We start from the raw sequence: 24,035 nt of genomic DNA, 5'->3' as shown, positions 1-24,035 counted from the left end.
TAACTAGGATGCATTCTTGAATAAGGTTAGCTGGTTTGGGTGTTCCCAATTTAATCAGACACATATATGATGATATCATATATTGGTTGCAACCTAGTCTAGATGCTCAAAAAAAAAAAAAAAAAAAAAATGAATTAATGAGAAGCAGGCTGCCTATTATTCTTTATATAGAATAGGAAGTTGGCTTCATATTATTTCCACATTTCATCAGAAAATGCTGTATTGCAACATGGACAACACCCCCTTAGCAGCAAAAAGCCAAGCAGATCCTCGTAATCCAGCTCAGACAAACGGCATTTCTCACAGACCTGAAGCAAAAATACATTTAATGAAGTGAATCTATTATTACTTTTCAGTCTGTCTGTGGCCTACATTTCAATCTCCCCCACTCTGTCAGTCTCTCTCATTCATTTTATCCCCCCTTCCTCTCTTCTCCTCTCTCTCTCTCTCTCTCTCTCTCTGAAATATCACCAATACTTGGCAGTCATTTACCAGCAGGCTAATGGGCTGTGAAATGAAGTTCCATTGTCAATAAAGGATTTGAAAATTAAATCTGGGGTAGCGGCATTAAGAGGATGGCCTGTCGACGGACAGATGCACCAAACGCATCCCTGACTTTTGCATTTGTGTGTGTTTGTTAATGTGTGTGATCAGTTTAACACCGGTTCATGCGCCACGTTTGCCCCGTTCACGCTGCTGCTGCTGACAGTCTCCCGAATCTGAATTTTTTTTCCCACATGTGATTCATATCTGATGATTTTTGGATCAGTATGAAAAGCAAAAAACTACATGGAGTCACTTTTTTTCAGTTACCATCTGGACCCAGTGAATATGTGCATAGCAGATCATATGAACAGTCAGTCCATAGTGGTAGGTGATATGGACTATGACCTTCAACAGTCATGAACAGTCACCCCAAAAAATGCAATATGTTTAACAATTCAGCAATAAGCATGAAGCCTAGCAGAGTGCATGCAGCCTGTGTTACTTGGTTCTGATACAATACCAACACACACATACACACACACACACACACAAACATCATGGTTTTCCTGAAATCTGGAATGTTGAGAGACGGCTGGCACACAGGGAAAGTCAAGACATTGGAAAATTCTCTGGGGACGTTAGTGAATACAAGTGAAATGACAAAAATAGGTCACTTTGCTAAATCGCACAATGTATTTTCCAAAGAAACCAGACTGAAAGCAATATGAACACACCGGGAGCATTTAGGTCACGTCACTGGTGGAGTGATAGAAAGTCATGGGAAACCGGATAATTCATGGTGTTTTACATCAGGGTTGCTGTGAGAACAAGGCGGTTAACTTTAGTTTTAATGAGAGGTGATGTGCATGCACAAAATCTGTCATTCAACCTCAGCTGATTCTCTTTCTTTGTTTTTTCTTTCTTTTTTTTTTTTTTTTAGGTTTTCAGCTGTGTTTACATTGGTACCCACCTACTGTCCAGGGGAATTCCTGTATACCTGCCTTTAAAAAGCCACAGATATTCTATCAGTGTCCGTTTAGCAGAGCTCGGCTGCAGCCGATGAAATCACATTAGAATCAAACACTCTACATTCTGTTTTCTGCTCTAATGGTAATCGATGGAGCTCCTCGGGCTGAGCATGTTTGGAGTGCGGTGTGAGGGGGCCTGTGTGTGGTTCTGTGGAGCTCTGTTTCATTCACTGTGTGGTTTCACAGCCTCAGCGCCATGGTTCAGAATCTGCCCCATTCTTATTTTTAATGCATTTGTAGACGTCAAGGCTGCTTCTACCCTTCATTTTGATCTACATTCCAGCACTGTTTACTTAAAGCAAACCTGAACCTGTTAGTATTGGGTGTTGTGTTGGGTTATGTTCCTACTTGGGTGTTATATGAGGCCACATGGTGGTGAAATCTCCTCGTTGCTCCCCTTGGCTGCTAATCCACAAAACTGCATTTCTATCTCACCATTCACTTCCATATCCATTTTTAATTACAATAATGTGAGAAGGCACTAACAAGTTGCTTCTTCCTGGCCCAAGGTTACTATGTGCAAGTCTCCTACAGGTGCTACATGCTGGATCTACTTTCCAATTCAAATGGCAAAAATAACAACAAAATAGCCCTTTACTTTTCCTCAAAAAATGAGACTTCCTCCTTTACTTTTCATCCTATAAGCTAGCTTGTTGGCTAAACTCCATGAGTTGTCTGCGGACTTGAGCCTAAACACAGCAGTTTGCACTTGCCCTACTAAAGATGGATAGTGTTTTTTTGTTTGTTTGTTTGTTTTAAATATAATACTAATAATAGTGTAATACAAATACTTAAAAAGTATGATTAAACCCTGTGATCTGCAATAAGACTGTAAGTTTGTGATGGGACCACCTGGACTTTTATTACAATAAAAGGAAAAACCTGTTCCAGTTCTGTGCTCTTTGCCACTCTCTTTCTTCCTTGCTTCTTTTGAGTTACTTCCTGGTAGGACAGGCAGTAGTGAAGGCAAACGAGGTACATCCAGAGTCATTGTGCACAAGTCAGAGAGGAGGCCATGAATCTCTCGCAAAACAGAAAACGAGGGAGAAAAACATGCAGTGGTTTCAGATGAAACAAAGACTAACAGGACTGGAGCAGACCATAAAGACACTGCAACTCAAAGTGAAGTGCTGGGGGGGGGGGCGTGAGAAGATGGAGGGCAGGGTGAGTTCCACAGAAGACACGGCGGAGGACCAGGGAGAGCAGCCTGCGACTCGCTGCTCACAGAGGCAACAGCAACAGTGAGAAAACAGCGACTTTGCATTTTTGGTGCAGCAGAGTGAGGAAAAGCCCAGCATGAGAGGGTATATATGACTCACCTTATAGAGGACACCACAGCCACTGGAGGATGTGGCTGCTCACACAGCACACTGATCTCTCATGAACACATCAACCATTTCAATGTAAATTTTAAAATATATTAAAAACATATATAAAATACATATTTTTTGAAAAAATATTTCCCTAAACATGCAGAATCACTTGTATGATACTTTAAGCATTACTAATGACAGATAAGCAATTAAACAGGAAGTAATAAAAGGAATGAACAAGAAAAACTGATGCATTTTATCCTTAAGCCCAGCTCTGCTGACAGATCAAAAGCTCTACCTTACTGAACACTAACTGTGCAAGGCCTACGTTTTCCTCTATTGATTTGGCAGTGATTGATATGGATGAAAGGATTTAGCTGGAAAACTATGCCTCTACCCTAACTGTGCCTCCCAAAGAGGGACCATAAACAACTTTTTGTAAATGCACAAATGGACTTGTTGGTTTATCAGGCTGTCTTCTAACCATACCAGCAAAACGGGCAAGCTTATATCCATGGGGTAAATCACTCAAAAATAAAAGAGATGGGCAGCCAAATTTAAAAAAAAAAAAAAAAAAAAAAAAAAAAAGGTTTCTCCAAAAATCTTGTAGAGAATGAAAACAGACAAGTAAGGTGGGAATCATTAGCCAATTATTTAGTGCTTTGTGTAGAAAGAGAGGAAAGACTGCCATTCAAACAAATAAGAATAAATCATTTTTTGTAGAAATGTCAGAGGGTAATGGAAGCTATATCACAGGAGCCTGTGATAGATATCTAAACAGAATTTTATGCCACAAATGTAGATGTAGACAAGCAACACTGAGGGAATGATAATTGTATGATGGAGGTTTAACAGAGTCTTAGGTGGAAGGCAGATCACACACACTGCATGGCACGCTAACCGAGCTGCGTCTTGCAGACAAAAATCCAGAGGGGGGAAATTTGTTTGAGGGGAGTTGTTTCACAAGTGCTCCGGGCCTGCTCGCGGATTAATTTTTTCCCCCTGTATGTGTCAACAGTGTGTGCATTAAGTGCTGTGTAGAATCAGCAAAGGATGTAAGGTGCACCTGTTGCTATTAACCTAGGAAATGAGAAATATTACGTGTTGTGCAGTGAATGCGTTACTGCTGACAGAGCGCACGGTGCTACAAGAAACCGAGCGTCTCATCGCCTACTCTGAAATGACAGGTGAATGTTGTGCTCTTTTCTTTGGCAGGAGGGGTAAAAACAGTGATACAAGGTAAAATAATCTAACCAGGACAGATGGAAGCCAAACACACAAAACAAAGTGAAAAAAGGCGTTCAGAGAATAAAGACAGGCAGTCAGGAACTAGCGCCAAAAGCCCTGGGATCTCCATGTCAAAAACATGCTAAACTGGCAAACGTGTGTGGTCTCAAGAATTATGCGCCTAAACTCAAAATAATTTGTTTTGTTCCCAAAGGATACATCATGTACTTGGACTACCAGGCAAGGTTTTTATCGCTAACGAAATGATGAGAACTAGATGTGAAGAAACATTTTCATTAACTGGAATAAAAATGAAAAAGAAATAAATAAATACATAAATAAATAAATAAATAAAAATTAAATAATTGTATTGTAAGCGTATTGTGTGTTTTTAGAAAACTGACTAAATAAACTGATGGAATACATTTTTCGTAAAATGGTCTGATGTTTTGTTGAGTTTTGTTACACGATGCTTTTCCTGTCCTTTTTGAATCTCACCCCTGACAAACACCCCATATTACAAAACAAAGGACTAAAACAAACCCTGAAACTAATAAAAACTAAAGGAAAACAAGGCATTTTCAAGAAATAAAATCTGAACTACACTAGCAAGCCCACTTTAAAAACTAATTACAACTAAACTGAAACTGAAAACAAAAGTCAAAATAAAATAAAAATGAATGAAAAATGCAAAACTATAATAACTGTGCTCCCAGGAACTCTATGATTTGAAATGGATACGATACAATACGATATGATACAATACCATATGATACCATACGATATGATACAGTACGTTATGATACGATACGATACGGTACGATACGATACGGTACGATACAATACAATACGATACGATACGGTATGATACGATACGATACGATACGATACGGTACGATACGATACGGTACGATACAATACAATACGATAAGATACGATAAGATACGATACGATATGATACGATATGGTACGATATGGTACGATAAGATATGACCTCGGAGGGACACAAACTAACAAACAATTCCATGCAGAAAGAATTTGATTGGATAATTTGATTGAATGAGATTTTTAAACTTGCATTCAGTAATGGGGTTTGATTCCTGGAATAATCACATTCATTCAGCCATACAAAACTGAGAGAATCCAAGGTGACTTCTTTTGATGTTGATTACAAGGTCTGGTCCTTGGCAGCACCAAAATATTCGCTCACTGAGTAGCTTGTAAAAATAACTAATTGATTATGCCGATGAAAAAGCATTTTTGCAAGTTGCAAGCAACAGTAAGTCATCATCTGAGAGACACCCGTCGGCGGTCCCCTGGTTGTCTTGTGGTCAGGATGCTGGTCTGCCGGTCACAACCAGCTGAAAACCCATTTTATCTGTTTATCTGCTGAAAGCGTCTCCTGTTGTGTTACTCTGTGGTCAAGGATTCTGACCAAGTGTGGCTTAAGAAGCTTCCAGTGATGGAGCAGGTGGATGATGGTGTTTTCACAACGAGTGGCGCACCGCAGCGGCTGGAGGAAAGAGATAGGACGCAGCAGTCCATGCCACTGGACCCAGTTCTGTCTCTGCCAAGTGTCTTGTGATGACTATCCATGCCGCAGTCTCCCCACGTTCAAAGATCTCATGCACAGGGCCAACACTGCCAAAGGATGATCAGGCAATTAAGTCCCAATGGAGGGAGCACTTTTAGAAGCTACTCAACCATAAAACAATAGTTGACACTGAAGCCATCAGTCAGATCCCTTAGAGGCTCTTACAGGAGGAGAAGGGAGATCCTCTAAGCCTGCTAGAAGTATGTAAGGTTGGTTACACAGATTTATTGGTTTACCAATATTATCAGACCGATACCTGCCTTTCCTAGAATATTGTGTGCCAGACAGAGGTTATTCTGCATCTCTTTTCTTTAAAAAAAAAAATTAAACTGTTTGACAGCATCTCTGTCATCTTTTTACACTGAGAGGAGAATACAGGGCGTGTTGGTCCCTCAGGGAGAACTAGGGGACCTAATAAAAGATACGACTGGTTAGAGGGCTGCTCTCCATAAAGGAGCCAAACTTAGGAGACAAGACCTCAGACAGGACAAGCAGGCTCAAGCCCAGGGGTGTAGCAGGCATGGGGAATTGGGGGAGGGGGTCCACGTTGCCTCTGGAACCTGTCCCCTCTGTCCCCCGCACGTTATTCTGCCTACAGATTGTTATTTGCCCAGTTACAAAATAGCTGACCTACTGTTACAACTCACTAGTCCCACCTCATCCCTGTTGCATGTCTTTTTCTTCTTCTCTTCCTTTTCTGTTGAGGCTGTGTTCAGCCACCTTTCACGAGCTTTTAACCCCTTGAAGCCACAAAATCACTTCAAAATGTTAACCTGCATTCATTAAATTTGGCCTAAAATGTATTTTAGTGCCCTGCATAAAACTCAAATCCATGGTTTTGCTGTTTTGGGATAGACAGCATGTGCATATCTACTGTACAATTTGAGGAAGCTCAATTTGAAATTATGGCAAAAATTTAAATTCCCCCCCAAAAATTAAAAAGTCAAGTAACTGCTTCCATTTTTAACTAAGCTGCAGAAAAAAAAAATCAGATTTCAAGTATATTTATTCAGAAATTCAAAGAAATTCATTTATTCATTAATTTCCCATCCACTGCCCATTTAATCCCATTCCAGACACAACAATTAAAATGTATGCCATTCAGATGGCAGTTTCCACAGTAGGCTGTTCAATATGAATGAGGCAGGCAGCTGCAACAGGTTTCTCATTATCAGAGCGCATGCTTACTGATTTACTTTAACACGGTGAAGACACTCGATGACATGCTTTGACCCAAATCCAGGTTACTGACTAACCAGGTTAAGAGGCATTCTCCCAGCATGCAGTTGGAGCGAGTGAAGTTCTCCGCCTCCATCTCCACGCTGCATATCAGAGGAACGCCTGCCAAGACATCCCAACCAAACCGAGAGCTGTGGCAAGTTTCACAGCTACAAGAGTCAAGATCCAAACTGCACCATCTCTCCCTTTCTGTCTGTCTGTCTGTCTGTCTGTCTATCTCTCTCTCTCTCTCTCTCTCTCTCTCTCTCTCTCTCCTTCTCTCTCTCTCTCTCCCCCGAAATGGTGGCAGGGTAGACTGGACAAGGCTTTTCCACCCTGAGGACACAACTCAACTTCAGCATCAATGCAATGTGACAGCAGCAAACTAGACCACTGACACACACACACACACACACACACAGAGAGGGAGAGAGAGAAAGAGAGAGAGAGAGAGAGAGAGAGAGAGAGAGAGAGAGAGAGAGAGAGAGAGAGAGAGAGAGAGAGCTGCTGTCAGTGCCAACAGGAGCTACTGGTAAAGCAGCAAAGTGAAAGGGAAGGGCATTGTTTTCTTTTTCTTTCTTCTTTTTCTTTCTATTAGTATTTTGAAACCCCTTGAAAGGTTTTATTTCACCCTCTGAACAACATTCACTTTATTCAGGTACTTTCATTTATTTATTTATGCAATTTTCCTGTAACTTTTAGCTACTTTTATTATTATTATTATTATTATTATTATTATTATTATTATTATTATTATTGCTAATATAAAATCCAAGAAAATAACCTAAAAAGACAGGAAAAAACAATTGTTAAAAGACAATGAATAAACATTTAAAATTACGAATTTAATTAACATTTAAAATTATATTACAATACAAATTACCATAAAATTACCCCTTGAGGGAAAATCACCCAAAATTTTGTAATTTCATATAACTATTCATTTGGACCTCCACTGATCTATTTATGTTAAAACACGTTCTACCTGTTGCTGGGATAGCACCTCCTGCACCTGTCCCAGCACCCCCGGCACCTGTCCCAGCACCCCCTGCACCTGTCCCAGCACCTCCTGCACCTGTCACAGCACCCTCGGCACCTGTCCCAGCACCTCCTGCACCTGCTCCAGCACCCTCTGCACCTGTCCCAGCACCTCCTGCACCTGTCCCAGCACCCCCGGCACCTGTCCCAGCACCCCCTGCACCTGTCCCAGCACCTCCCGCACCTGTCCCAGCACCTCCTGCACCTGTCCCAGCACCCTCGGCACCTGTCCCAGCACCCTCGGCACCTGTCCCAGCACCCCCGGCACCTGTCCCAGCACCACCTGCATGCTCTCTAACTTGACCCACTCATATGTCGGCTCTTGCTTTGTCATTTCAAGACAGGTTTATGATGAAGGGCGTAGAAAAAAACCCCAACATGGACTTGAACTTAAACAGTCCCTCTTGGCTGTGTTGTGATGTGGGTCCACAGTGGGACTTATCTGGGCTGAGTGATTTCCTGCTGTGTAAATATCTGAAGGCTGAAGCTATGATCTTGAGCTGTGAATCTGATCTGGATCCAGAAACAAATAGGCCAAATACAGAGCAGAGGATTAATGTGACAAGGCAGCAGCAAACTAGAGCACAGTGACAGACAATAACACACAGAGACACATACAGTACACACACACACACACACACACACACCCGCGGCCTAGAAAACTACTCAAGATTAAGGCTCCAATAACTCCCATAACTTTAGTTTGCTTCAAATGAACGATTCCAAAAAGCATCATGACTCATAAAACATGTTCAACAATCAATGCCATTTCATTTAGTTGCTGTCTGCTGTGTAATAACTCTTCTCTTTATTATTCCTGACTGTCTTCTTGGAGACTGAGTGTGTTTATCTAAAGGCAGGGACAAACACTGACACAATGGTTCATATTGATCACAGGGGTTTATGGAGTGATTTTGTACCAGTTCACTGGGACATAACTTGAGATATTAAAATGTTTTTACAAAATCATATTTTGAAGCTTTTAGTGAAAGGCCAAAGAGTAAAAGTCTTTGAAACAGAAAAATGATTAAAAAAAAAATAATAATAATAATAAAGTTACTGGCAACCCCTCATAGGGACCGAAGAAATACAAGATTTGTAATAATAATAATAATAATAATAATAATAATGATAATAATAATAATGTAATTCATAGAAATCTATCTATCTATCTATCTACATATACATACATACATATACATACACGCACACACACACACACACACATATATGCACACACATTCATATATATATTTTCATATCAGCATCCATCATTTAATCCTACTGAATAAAAGATTTATTTAAAAATATGTATATCTATATCTATCTATATATAGATATATATATAGATAGATATCTACATATCTTTTCCTCAGAAGAGGTTAATGCCAGTGTTTTGACGAAACTGAAACTGAAACTAAAACATATCCTGACGTTCACTGAAATGATTAAGACACAGCTGTTACCTCGCATCAAGTGTGTTTTTGCTGTGACTTGTTTCGTGGATGTTGGTGTGTGTCTTGTGGGAGCTGCGTTGCTGTGGAGGTGAATGCAGAGGCAGAAGAGCGGCTCTGTGGATGAGCTCAGTGTTCGCTGCCTTGGCCGGCGAGTTGACCGTCACACACAGAACAGGCGAGCATGTTGACGCCTGTTCTCGAATCCTTTTCACTTGTTCATGGAAGACTTGTCGTGTTTACCTGCTGCTTACTCCAGCGTGATGGAGCAGTTTGAGTTTCAGGGACGCTGACACCTCTGCTGTACCAGTGACAGACGGGATTTGTTATGAATATTGTCCAGAGAGATAAAAGAGAGATTTCGGGCAGACACCCAGAGTAACAAGCGGGTTTTTGCCTCGTATCCCTCACTGAATATCATGTCAGCGAGCAGAGCAGGCCTGGGGGTTGAAGACAGCTGGTAGACGGAGACCGGTACCACCGCCACACACACACACACACACACACACACACACACAATCACAGATTCCTGGCAACCATCATACTGGACAGCCAGCCAGAGAAATAGACACTGTCAAGGGAGCACACACACACACACACACACACAGAGAAAAGCACACAAATACATGCACACACACACACACATACATACACACACACATATACAAAAAAAAAAAAAAAAAAAGCACAGGGCAGGCTGTGACAGTCATTGGACACTGCCAGGGCCAGATGTTGTCAACTGGAGCTAATTACACCAACTGGCCAACTGGGTACGCACGCGCGCACGCACACACACACACACAAAAGCGGACACACACACACACACACACACACTGACGCTTCTCTTTCTCTGGCACAAATGTAAGCAATGTGTCTCTTGTCCTCTCAACTTTTCTGTGTCTAATCACTTCAGTCAGTCCAAACTGGACATTACAGTGGAACTTCAGTCCACGTGCCACAACCCAAACCTTTCCCTAAAAGAAATATCAAAAATGTCTTGGTTTAGGAGCATTAGGCGCATTTTCTAGCATTTTCTCGGTCTCACTTGCTGGATGGCTGCCCAGCACTGGTGGTGATTCAGCGTTGGGTTGTACAGTCACCTGGACGTGGACATGTTCTGAGTCCACATGGGGTTGAAATCTCCTCATTAGCTGCTCCCTGCTCCCCTGGGCTGCTAATCCACAATCCTGTATGTGTGTCTCAGTGCCTGGCAATGTGCAGCAACAATAAACTGGTCCGGGCGAGTCTTTCTGATTCTGATTCACATATAAACAGGTGTAGGCCTGCAAATTGCTATGCCTCTAATATCTGAAAAACCTGAGCAAATCAAGTGCACAGCAATGAATTATCAGTTACTAATTAGGAGATTTGTCTCATAATAATGACCACAGCAAGAGAATTTTCTAATTTGGCTGCAATACCAGTACACACCACTGTGGCGTGATACCGTAATCAGCACATGTTTTCTTGATTCAACTTCTGCTCAAAATGTTGTGAAAATATTGAATGGTGAACCCTGTATTATGAGCCGAATTGTGAACTGAGCGATTGTTACACCTCTAGAAGTGAGAGAAGACACAGAGGGACAGTTTTGTGGAGCAGCAGCCCAGTGGAGGTTCAGCTGGTCTTTAAGCAGGTGTGGGTTAAGTGCCTTGCTCAAGGGCACCGAAACAGTGGCTGCTGAGGGAGGAGAGGACACCAACAGAACATGCTGAGGGAAGAGAAAGATGACGAGAGAGAGAAAGGGAGAGAGAGAGAGAGAGAGAGAGAGAGAGAGAGAGAGAGAGAGATGAACTGTGCACATTCCATCTAACTGCTACCCTGCTCTCTCTGCCCCATTCACTATCTGTGCCCCCCCCTCCTCCTCCCCCCACCTCTGGGCAATGAGCCAGTAGGAGAAGACTGTGAATAATGCAAAAGGTTGACAAGCCTTTCACCTAACACGCACATACACACACACACACACACACACACACACACACACACATACACACACACACACACACACACACACACACACACACACACACACACACACACACACACACACACACACACACACACACACACACACACACACTGCATGAAATATTTATTCCAGGTGGGTTTTCTTGATGGAGTTTTTCCACTGTGGCTGAACTGACAGCTGTTGGAGCAAAATGAAGACCACACACACACACACACACACACACACACACACACACACACACACACACACACACACACACACACACACACACACACACACGCACCACCAACAACAGCACTCTCAGTGTGCTTTCACCAATCATTGAGAATGGGTTTCTGTTATCCAAATTATCAAAATAAATACATAAATAAGTGACTCACTAAATACAAAAATAGTAATCGACAGAGGTCTTGAGACAGGTGCAACACATCCCTGGCTATATCATGAAGACAACAGCAGTTTTCTAGGAATGCTATTTAAAAGTCTTTTCTGCCTAATGCAATAGAGGAGAGCCTTTTATAGAGGCCTTGCTGCACTCTGCATCATTTTCTCTTTTTACCCACTGTTTGCTTCTACAGTGGGACTGTTCTTCACACATCATCCCAGTGATATTCACCTAATGAGTGAATGTTTTGTACATTAAGCTATGATTAAGTGAAAAGCTATGGAAGGCTTCACTTGATTTATTAGTGTGCTATATAAGTAAAGTATCCTGGCAGAAAGCGGAGAAATTTTGTGTGGGTGTATTCAGCACACAAAATAAGAACTCAGATATGCAAATATTAGTGAATGTGGCTCAGTAATTGAAGCACCTGTACTTGTAGTGGTTACAGTAGCAGTCACAGTGGTACTTACAGCACTTTTCATAGGTGTGGTTTTACTTGGAGGAATTAATACGCACTGGTTACCAGGGTGTTATTATGTGGTTGCTAGGCTATAGCATGTTGTTGTGAAAAGTTTTGTATATAGTTACTAGCAGTTGTTCAAAGAATAGCGTTCATTGAATGTGATCATATTTTTGATGAACGGTGATCTGAATGGCTCTGGACGGCTTGCAACTAGTGAATGTGAACGTGAGTGTGTTTACTCGTGCGAGAGTTAAGATGCTCACATACTGTGTTATGGCACCCAAGGCCAAGGCAAACAACTGGCACTCTGTTCTGGGTTAGACATGGATCCTAACAGCGATGCAGTCCAACCACTCTTCAGTACCAACAACATGAACCAAGCACAGACTTTACAAAACCATCTCCATCAGCAGCACCAGTGGCCTGTATTCTGTTGGACAGGTAGATGCCAGTGGGCTACATTTTTTTTTTCCTAGGACAGTGATGAAAACCAAAGATTGAAACCTGTGGTTAGGTGTGGCTAGCTCCACCTTGAAGTGTGAACAACACTGGTCACAGACACCGTACTATAGGTGACTCCTTATATCTATTAAGGTGCTGGGGCTACTAACTGGCATGCCTAGGTGGTTTCTGTTAGCTTGTAGTCTAGTGATGGCAGCTGAAGTTCATCAAGTTGAACTAGTGGCTGCAGTGACAACAGCTGTACTGTCTTACGTAGTAGAAGCAGTGGTTGAAATGGTTGAAAGAGTTAGAGCTTGAAGAGGTGGTGGTAGCAGCATTAGTATCAGTAGTAATAGTAATAGTAGCAGTTGGGATAGTAGTAGTAGTATTCTAGTGTGGCTTCTTTATACAAGAGATTTTGGGTTCATTTTTCTGAGAAAGTTGCTTCAGAATTGGTAGTCGTGGGTTGCAATTATTTGGGGATTGTTTTCTACATATCTTTGCATTGTCTGCATGCAGCCCCAAAATGCACAGAAGCAAAACAATAAGAGCTCAGATATTATTCAGGCTGTTAATAATCCCCACCTACTGCCCGGCCTCTCTACCTGCGCAAACTGTAGCACCTGCACTCATAGTGAGCCTTCGCTTTCTTTTTCTCACAGATCTGCTTTAATGACACGTTTTTGGCTTTGTGTGTGTGTGTGTGTATATGCATTTGCCAAATTAATACTTATAGGTATTTGACTTAGTGTATACACTCTAGCTTTATCTACCCTGCATACAAGGACAATTTTCCCTTGCATTTTCCATTTCAAGACCAGCTGAGTCAGCCATGTATTACTTATACTTCCAAGTCAAATTCTACACCCCAAGTATGATGGAAACTAAATACTGTCACCATGTGAATTAAGTGCATAGGGCTCTTTTTTCCCATGTGTAGCCAAGTGGAACCAATATTCAGGTCGGTGTCCTGTCTGGGTCAGGAAGGTGGTGGCTTATTACTGGTTCAAAGGTTACTGCTGTATTCCTCAAGGGGCTTCAAGCTTTGTCAGGCCGCTGTGTAGTTCATTCATAGCATTACAGTCTCAGACTCTGCCACTACTTGAACCAGGCCAAAACCAATTTTGTAAGTCTTGTGTGAGTGAAAAAATGAGAATATTGTACCAGAGTGTTGGCCAGACAGAGGAAGCTGCAGTTATGCAGTTATTTTACTGACTAGTTTCCTTGTGTGTGCGTGTGTGCGTGCGTGCGTGCGTGCGTGCGTGCGTGCGTGCGTGCGTGCGTGCGTGCGTGCGTGCGTACGTGCGTCTGTGCGTGCGTGCGTATGTGGATGAAACTGGAGATGAAATTTCAGTCTAAGGTAGAGTGTTGGGTTGTATAGTTTACAATAACATTTTAAGCACATAAAGCAATGTGAACAAATCAGATTATACCAATATAACATATAACAATATAACAAGTCCCAGTAGGAAGAAATGACCTAATAGTACTTTCACAAATAATTGAAATTATTAGGCAAAAATGAGTTCTAAGACTTGTTTTTTTTATATTGGCATGATCCACTTTGTTCACATTCAATTATGTGTTAAAATTTAATTTTGGAAGCTGTTTTGCTATGAAAGTGAATACAAAGACTGAAAAACAGTATCTATGCCAAACACTTGACCAAAGTTCACTTTTGCTTTAAGTAGGCCCAAAACCTACACCCACTTCTGGGTAGAAGACACCAGGCACGTGTGCAGCGCGGGACAGCTGCAGCAGCAGAGCACGTCCATTACAATCTACTGAGGCTGCTATACTAACACGGGAAGCTGCATGCACCTGCACAGGCCTCGTGCTGTGGATCCTGTACATGCGGCCCTCCAACAGGTAAAAACACAGCAGGACACCTGCACACTCACGCATGCATGCACGCACACACTCACTGGATCATATTCAGGCGGTTCAACAGGATCTCCTCATTCAAAAGCAGAAAGATGATCAAGCTGCCTAAACCACAGACAGACGGTGTTAAATTACAGGTGTGTGTGTGTGTGTGTGTGTGTTGCAATTTCCCTCTGGGATAGCGAGCCTTTTTAAGACATACACCTACTCATTCAAACACATCACATGTGGCTACAGTGGTCAGTTTACACTGTGTGTGTACAGTCCAGTGAGAGTTTCAATGCGTTCTGCTGTGTTGCATAATAGATAGACGGGCTGGGGTTTCTTCATACTGCATCAGGAAAAGGCAGCCAGGTGTGTGTGTGCGTGTGTGTATTTGCATGAAAGTAACAGGGAGAGGCAATAAGATCATCATGTTTCTGAGGAATACATGCTTGTGCATTTGCATTGGCAAACATATGCGTGCATAGATCTATATATCTATCTACAAATAGAGATATGTTTCTTGTGTTATACATAGGTGTGTGTGTGTGTGTGTGTGTGTGTATGTGTTTGAGCGTGTGTGTATGTGTTTGTATGTGTGTGTGCATGTGTGGCCAACAGACAGCGGGAGTGTGAGTCAAGTACCGCAGGTCAAATCTCTAAAGATTGCTGCTGGTAAAGGCTAAAGCTCTTCAGCTCGGCATGTTGTGTAACAGGCAGCATTTAAAAACCACCAGAGAGCCAGGGGAAAGGTTTCTAAAAACAGCCTGTCCAGAGGAGGGGAGGGAAAGGGAGAAGAGAGGAGAAGAGAAGAGAAGAGAAGAGAAGAGAAGAGAAGAGAAGAGAAGAGAAGAGAAGAGAAGAGGAGAATTTTGGCACCATGTCTACAGACATTAAGCTGTGGGTTTGGTTCCTGATCCTTTTAATGTGGAGGCTATATGTTCTCCCCATGTTTTCCTCACCATCATCCTTACACACATGGACAACTTTGTTGGTACCTTTCTATTAAAGAAAGAAAAACCCACAATGGTCACTAAAATAACTTGAAACTGGCAAAAACCCTAACCCTAACCCTAACAATAAATAATATAATGAACATCAGTTAATGAAAATCAGAAACTGCTTTGGAATTGCGGTTCAACAGAATCGTTTAAAACTAAATGAAACTAATGAAACTGGCCTGGACAAAAATGATAGGAACCATGGCCTCATATTTTGTCGTAGGACCTTTTGAGACCATCATGCGACCTGTGCACCTGTATTTTGGCCCAGTCGTCGTGAGCAAACTGCTCCAGCTGCCTCAGGTTTGGAGCATGCCTTCTCCAGACTGCATGTTTCAGCTCTTTCCACAGATGGATTCAGATCAGGGCTCATAGAGGGCCACTTCAGAATAGTCCAGTGTTTCCTTCGTAGCCATTCTTGGGTGTTTATAGCTGTGTATTTTGGGTCACTATCCTGTTGGAGGACCCATGACCTGCGACTGAGACCTAGCTTTCTGACACTGGGGAAGTTGTTTTGCTCCAGAATGCCTTGATAGTCTTGAGTTTTCATTGTACCCTGCTCAGATTCAAGACACCCTGTGCCAGACGCAGCAAAGCAGCCCCAGAACATAACCGAGCCTCCTCCATGTTTCACAGTGGGTACAGTGTTCTTTTCTTTGAATGCTTCATTGTTGTGTCTGTGAACATACAGCTGATGTGACCTGTCAAAAAGCTGCAGTTTTGTCTCATCCGTCCAAAGGACATTCTCCCAGAAGCTTTGTGACTTGTCAATACGCATTTTGGAAAATTCCAGTCTGACTTTTTTTTTATGAAGTGGAGTCTTCCTGGGTCATCTTTGATTAAGTTCACTTTGGCTAAAACATTCACCTTGCGTTCACCTTGACTCTCTTTGGAAGTTGTTCCTGGACTCTTTGGTTACCATTCACATTACCCTTCTGTTCAATTTGTCTTCCATTTTCCTTGTGTGGTCGTGTCCAGGGAGGTTGGCTACAGTCCCATGGACCCTAAACTTCTCAACAATATTTGCAGCTGTAGTCACAGGAACATCAAGCTGCTTGGAGATGGTCTTATAGCCTTCACTTTTAACATACTTGTCTATAATTTTCTTTCTGATCTCAAACAACTCTCTCCTTTGCTTTCTCTGATCCATGTTCAGTGTGGCACACACCATGATACCAAACAGCAGAATGAATACTTTTCACCCTTTAAATAGGCAGACTGACCGACTGCAAGATTGAAGAGACCTGTGATGCTAATTACAGGACAAACTTTGGTTTAACATGTCACTTCGGTCAAATTATTTTCAATCTGTTCTAGGGGTAACGACTAATTTGTCCAGGCAAGTTTCATCAGTTTTTTTTTTTTTTTTTATTATTCTGTTGAACCACAATACAAAAGCAATGTCTGATTTTCCTTAGTCAATGTTCAGTAAATTATAATTTATTATTACTTTTGTCAGTTTCAAGATATTTCAGTGACCATTGTGGGTTTTTCTTGTGTTGTTGCATGTGTAGGTAATGAATGGGAGCGTGTTTATTTTGTGTTAGCTCTGTGATGGACTGGTGACCTGTCCACAGTATCTCAGTGCATGCTGGGACAAGCTCCAGCCCCTCCAGCCTGAAAAAGATTTATCAGGTAAAGAGCATGACATAAAAAATGAAGAGAAACTTGGCTGAGGGCGTCTGTGTGCAATGCTTTTAGCCACGAGCACATCAAAGTTCAGTTTTTATCATGCTCAGTCACAGCGGAAAACTAGATTACAGCTGAACAGCTCGAGCTGATCCAACTCATCTCATCGAGTTTTCAACTCATACTAGACTCTTGCAAGACCACTGACTGATTTTCTGATTTTTTTTTTTTTTTTGGTTGCCAAACTGATAAGAAGGAGGATTAAATTAGGTTAGGTCAGGTCAGGTCAGATTAGATTAAACTTTAATAATCTCTTTGGGGAAATTGCAGTGAGTAGTAATAGGATACAGCAAAGAACAGGATATAAAAAAAGAATAGAGCAAATGGAGGTTCCTGAAACCCATCAGTTCCAACACTCTCCAAGCATTCAACATGTACCTCTGTCTCTGCAAAATCTATGTAACACTATGTAGGTATCCATCTATATAATAAAACACATAACAACATACTGTATGGATAGATAGATAGATAGATAGATAGATAGATAGATAGATAGATAGATAGATAGATAGATAGATAGATAAAACAGCCATCTAGATGCAATCAAATTATTGTGAGTAACCAGCCTAAGGCAGGAAATCCAATTAATCCAAAACCCCAGTTTACATGTACTAGAAATAAACAGGTTTCCCACCCACCCCTGGCCCTCACCACTGCTGACAGCGGTCTTGTAGCCTATGCAGAGAAACCATGATGCATTGCACAGCCCATGTAAAAAGCCATTCAGAAATCCAAGTAAGCGTTTACATGACCCAGTGATCTGGTTTCTCTAGCAGAAATCTAGCTGTGTTAGCCAGATTTCTCTAAAGCCCTAAACCTGATTATGGAAACCTGGCTTCTCAGATACATCGCAGTTCAGCAATTTGATAGCTGCTGTATACGTGTAATAACCGAATAACTTAACTTAACTTAATAACACACTTAATATGTTACAGATGACAGAATGGTTGCAGATCTACAGGAGGCCATGCATACTCAACATGTAAAAGTGACTAGAGAGCTATACACCTTCTAGGTAAATTAACTTCAGTTAAATTCTTTCCACTTTCTAGTTTCAACTTATGCTGCAACATGCAAATGTATACACAATTTGATCTCAAGGTGTAAGATCCCTTGATATATAAACAACAAATACCTCTAAAATGTATGACAAATCAGTTATTGAGCATTTCAGTTTCAAATATGTCTTAGCTATGAGACAAATGTGGCAGTGACGTCTGTCAGCAGTCGCCATGCCTTTATTTGTAATAGCTTGCTTAATGAGTGTGCTAAAGTTTTAAAATATTAAAGTTAATAAAATGCATGGAGAATCAAATCTACCATCAGTTGCTTTTTAAGTCCCATGTCTTGGAGCTGGAATGAATGGGAGTGTGAATCCTATTATAGCAGAGAGTTCCCAGTCGTGGTTCTAATAATAGACATGATGTTGAGCTCATGTGAAATAACAGGCCCAGTTTTAGCCTGTGTGTCTGTTTCAACCACAGTCTTACTGGATCCAGGCTAATGAACTTTATCATTCACAGACACACACACACACACACACACACACACACACAGGCAGGCAGGCAGGCCGGCCCATCTCTTCAGGATGAAGGAATGGGGAAAAACATATAGATGCAAAACCATGTAATCACACATACATTATTAACAATCTCCTTGGAGCCCAAGGCACATAGATGCTATGCCGTGGAAACATGCACTCACAGGATACACAAACATGCCATGAGTCAGTAATTCTCACATGCATTTGGGGTGATAATACTGCAAACTTGATGTAATATAACACATGATGTCTAGGTCTGATGTCTAATCAGGTTTCTTTATACGGGTCTTCAAACGGAGGTCTCAAAGGACCTTACAAAGACAAGACTAAGACTCAAGGTAGCATCACAACTTAAGTCTTCACATGGAGATATTCCATTTACAAGAATATGAGTTTCCACCTCCAGGGGGCAACATAGAGCACTTGGCTAAACAAAGTCAAATGAACAATGGCCAAAGGGACTTTTCCCACAAAAGCAGCTTTTTAACTTAAAATATTGTTTTGACTGTGCATTGGTGAAAATGACCAGATGCTGGCTGAGAAAATATATTGTGGAGGATCCACAATTTGGTGGTGATTTTCGATTTTAAGGTTGAGATTCAATTTGATTTTGATTGGACTTTTTTTTTTTTTTTTTGTTACAAAATTGACATCTATGCCATTATTAGATGAGGTAGCTTATATGGCATCAAGTGTCATATAACACATCTCTCTGGTGAAGTCACATGTCCAAGCTATGTTACCCTTTGTGACTTCTGATTGGTCATCCTATTATCAAGGCTGACAGCATGTATAACAATGTTGTCATTGCTAGTGTGTTTGGATTGTGTCTTACGGGAGTGCCTACTCCTGTGTGCCAGCACCCTAAGGATAGCCTCTTCGTTGGGAGCTCTGTCCCTTGGGAGACAGGTGAAAGTCTCTGGCTAAACTCATTCTTAAATAAACGAGTCCCCTGTGACTAGCATGTAAGGCTTGCAGAGGGCCCAGGCAGGCCAACGGGACGAGCAAGAGCAGCAAAGCAATTCACAACAAATCAGGCTGTGCAAATGACGGCTGGCTCAAGAACAGGACAAACTCTGGGTTGTCAGCTGGTGGAACTACGTTTCACTGTTGCTGTGAGTTAGCAGGGCGGCTACGCTAGCATTAGCAGGCTAGCGGGGTAAGGATGACGACATAGCTCATAGAAAAATACTGAGAGAATCACAAACATGCTTGTGATTTTGAAGGTCAAAATCGAACAATCATTTTAATTGATTTTCAGATTAGAATTGAAATTGTGACACCCTGGCTTTCCATCCAAACCAAAACAGCAGTTCAGTTCATAGTATTTATGAACTGAACCTTACCCCAACGGCCAGAATATATACTGGGCTTTGGGATAAGGTGTGTAAATGTAGTCACTGTTTAAATCTGTGGCCCCCTCCACGTTCCATCGACAACCATGTGTATGCAGGTCCTTCTTCAAGCTACAACATCAGACAACAGAGAAACTGGTAACCTGCTAAAACAAATAATAAGTACAGCAGAGGTTTCAGATGGACATGCTGACGATGGCCTCAAATGTCTGCTGGACTTTTTCTTCACCATTTTGCTCTGTGTGAGCACCACTGTGGACCATGTGTCAACACAGAGCTCTTCTGCTGTCTCATTCCTCCAAATTCCTTTTTTTGAAACTGTCGTTATGCCCTACCTAATTAGTCCCTATGTTGTCTAATGTTGTATCTGATTTGATGCCAACACAGTCATAACAGAGGCCACCTCTGTCACGCGTCTCACAGTCATCCTCAGCACTGTTGTCTGTGTAACCGACTGAGCCTCTGTTTTCAAAAAATGGATTTCTGCAGTATTAAGAAAAATGTTTTTTACACAAATAAATAGTTTCAATAAAATGCAAGGAAATTTTTCAATTAGACAGATAAAATTAGTTAAAACATCATAAATTTATCATAAACTCTAAGATGATAACTAATTAGTAATACATTATTATTATGTCTGTTATTGGACCTATGCAACCAACTGGAAATTTGTCATTTAAATGCTAATAAAACTAATATATACAATGGCATTACCTGCATAATTTTTCTTTATCAGTATAGTATATATAGGTTCTATTTCAGTCAATTTTATAAATAATACCCCTTCTCTTGTGAAAATCTTTGTTGGAGTGAGTTTAGTGTTGTTTCAAACCCTCTCACATACAGCGGCAGCATGTGGCATGACTGCTGGACATTCACATCCCTACAGAGGTAATCCACTGGGAAGACACTGGACCCGGAATAGAAGCACTGCTTGTCCATTAATAACTCATTACATGCTGCACATTAGTTAATGAAGAGAATAATCAATGTTGAACTACAATATGATTAATAATATATTGATAGACTGATAGTTTTATCACAGTGTTGCGGCGAGACTGATCAATATCCCATCCATTTCTTTTTTTTTTTTCTGCTCCTGGACAGCACCGCTGCTGAAATATTGCCTCTGAGATTTCCATGATAATTCAGATTCGGTTTTTACCAGCCTTTCCCTCCACACTTCAGCACTCGGCAGTTACATGACAGCTGCCAGTGAGTCAACATATGACAAGACTCGTGCTATGTTTTCATAAAACTGGATCCAAAAAAGATAAACTCAACTTCTCACTTTCACCTCTGCCTGGGAAATAAATAAATAAATAAAATGAAAATTGGAGGAGTTCTGTGTTACATTTAGCAGCAGTGGCTTCACACCGCAGAAAAAAATAGCTCTGCAGCTAGAGAAATGCACTGAAAACTCATCACCTGTCTGTGCTGTTTACTCCACACACTCAATCCAGCTAATCCAGAGCAATTACTGAACAGACCTCGCGTCTCACAGCCACTGCCGCTCTCCACCTTCCCAAAACACTCTGCTTGAAGCAATGCAAAGAGAGGACAACACACATACAGTATGCATGGTCCTCTAATCATAACATGACTATCTGAAAGGCAGCACAAGCACCACTGAAACAACATAGCTCTACTATTGACTTCTACTAGACTGACTGCTCTAACCCACTGCTAGAAAGTGTTTCCAGACCCCGAGACTCACACTAAAACTACTAAAACTGCTTCTTTCTATTCTTGAAAGGTGGACTCTCTGCAAGTGGAAGGGCCTCTGCTGGATAATGAAAACCCACTGGCATGCAGCATGATGCTCTGCTGCCTTCGGCTGATATAATCTTGGCAATTAGCAATTAAATGTCCTTTTGAATTCTCAAGGTTTTCAGACAATAGCAAGGCAACTAGCCCCAGTTCGCTTCATTCCAGGGTGCATGCTGCATGTGCCACTAATGTGTGTGTGTATGTGCGTGTGTGTGTGTGTATGGGAGGGCAATTGGTGGCGCTGGGCTACATTCTCCAAAAGGTCATCATTTTAGCCATAATATCAGACAGGGCACGGATTTCACCGATTGCCTGAGTAGTCTTCCAAATTTCAAATGAGTGGAATAAAAGCATTTAAATGAATATAGGGTTTAACACAGTCTTACAAGCATATACCTTAAAAAAAGGCAGGTTAATGTTTTGCAGTATTTGTGTCCGAGCAAAGGGCACATTGGAGAGGGGATATGGCAGTCAATAAAGGTCCTGAGGCAGATTGGAACCCACTGTTTTCGGTGTGCAATATGCGCCTCAAGACATCTCAAGCAGATAAAAATAGTTACAGAGCCCCTGTTAGGTGATGTTGTGTTTCTTCACTGAGTAGCTGAATATGGACAAGTTGTCAGTTAGATCACCATCTTTTTTGCCTGAACTGAGAGTATCTTAGTGTAGCATTTAAATTCATGGCGCTACTCAAATCATCATCAAATCATCTAAGTCGCCCTCAAAAGAGGCATCACCATCATTAGCCAGAGGCAGACATCAGAAGTGACCATCCAGGCCAGGGCCAGCTCCTTCTGTTGGTAAGTGAAGATGGAAAGCTCACTCTTGCATGAGAGGAAAAAAAAAAAACAGGTTTTGTTTTGGGGTGGGGGACTGAAAGACATAGTATAATGTGTGTTTGGCCCTGTGGTGAAAAGCAGGCTAAAGATGGCAGCTGGTAGCCATGCTGTAGGAGCTGGCAACGGGCAGAGGCTACCGTGGTGCCAACGGTGCCCACTGCTGTCAGAGCAGCCCTCTGCTCATTCATTCATTTATTCCAGCACACACACACACACACACACACACACACACACACACACACACACACACACACACACACACACACACACACACACACACACACACACACTGTGTATGTGTGTGTTACCCATCCCTAGGCCCATCATCCTACCTCCATATCTGGCCCAGCTGGAGGATGTGGATGAGGGACTGGGCGAACCAGACGCAGAAAGAGTAAGACGCCGATCGTTTTTTACTCCGGCTTCCCCCGGCGGTGCTGGCGGTGCTGTTGGTCGTGGTGTTTTTGCTGGCGGTCGACGCCTGTCTCTGCGGTGTGGCCGGGTGGTGCTGAGAGGTAACGTCGCCGTGTGAAGCCGAGCCGCTCAGCAGCTTGTTCCCGTCCATGTGGGAGCAGTCGGCGGCGGAGCCCGGGCCGTCCTCGGTGCTGAAGTCGTGGACGAACCATCTGAAGCTGAAGAGCTGGACGGAGAAGGAGCCCAGCACCACGAAGAACAGCGTCAGGCCGAACCACCAGTAGTCTCGGCGGAGATAGTAGTCGACTGACAGCCACACGTCGGTGCCCACATCAGCCAGATAGACGGCCACTGCGGCTACGATCCATAAGCAGTCCCACACCGTGTATTTCTGCTGCTCCCTGCTCAGGCGAAGGCACGTCGAGTTGGAGCCTCCCCCGCCGCAGCACCGCGACTCCCCGTTTGCGAAGTCCCCGTCCCCGGTGCCAGCAGAGTCAGGCTGGCCGCCCGGGTGGAGCCCCTGCACCGAGCCGGAGTGCTCCGAATTTTGCAGGGGAGTGAAGGCCACGTCGCTCTTCTTCATCTTCAGCACCCCGTCCGATTTAGCCGCCATTGTTAGAAGCTTGTAATATTAATATATTATTCCTCCTCTATTCCTCCCCTCCTCTTCTCCTCTACCCCTTCCTCTCTCCGTCGACACCCTTCTGCGTTTCTCTCCTCCTCCTCTTCCTCCTCTCTGGGCAGGGCTAGCTCTTCTATAGCGCCGCCTGGTCATAATACAAAATAAAGACAAAAAAGAAGATAAAATAAAGCCCCGTGCTCGGCTCTATGTTTTTGTCCATAACACCCTTTTGATTAGGCTGCTCGCTCGCTCGGTTGATGATCTGCTCACATCCAGCCGACAGGAAGGCTTTCTCTGCGTTGTCTTTTCTACTGATGGGT

General features: G+C 42.4%; 1 protein-coding gene across 1 annotated transcript in view; it reads right to left on the bottom strand.

Moving 5' to 3' along the window:
- The window catches only part of xkr4 (XK related 4), a 51,258-nt gene extending 27,459 nt beyond the window's left edge, over window positions 1–23,799 (bottom strand). Inside the window, exon 1 of the mRNA XM_030074692.1 lies at window positions 23,012–23,799. Coding sequence (XP_029930552.1) covers window positions 23,012–23,706 — 695 coding nt within the window. The 5' untranslated portion in view covers window positions 23,707–23,799. The remainder of the gene's footprint in view (window positions 1–23,011) is intronic.
- Between the last annotated feature and the right edge of the window lie 236 nt (window positions 23,800–24,035).

Source organism: Myripristis murdjan, chromosome 17 (assembly GCF_902150065.1).
Source record: "Myripristis murdjan chromosome 17, fMyrMur1.1, whole genome shotgun sequence".
NCBI lineage: Eukaryota > Metazoa > Chordata > Actinopteri > Holocentriformes > Holocentridae > Myripristis > Myripristis murdjan.
The sequence above is the reverse complement of the archived record's forward strand: the minus strand, read 5'-3'. Positions and strand labels throughout refer to the sequence as shown.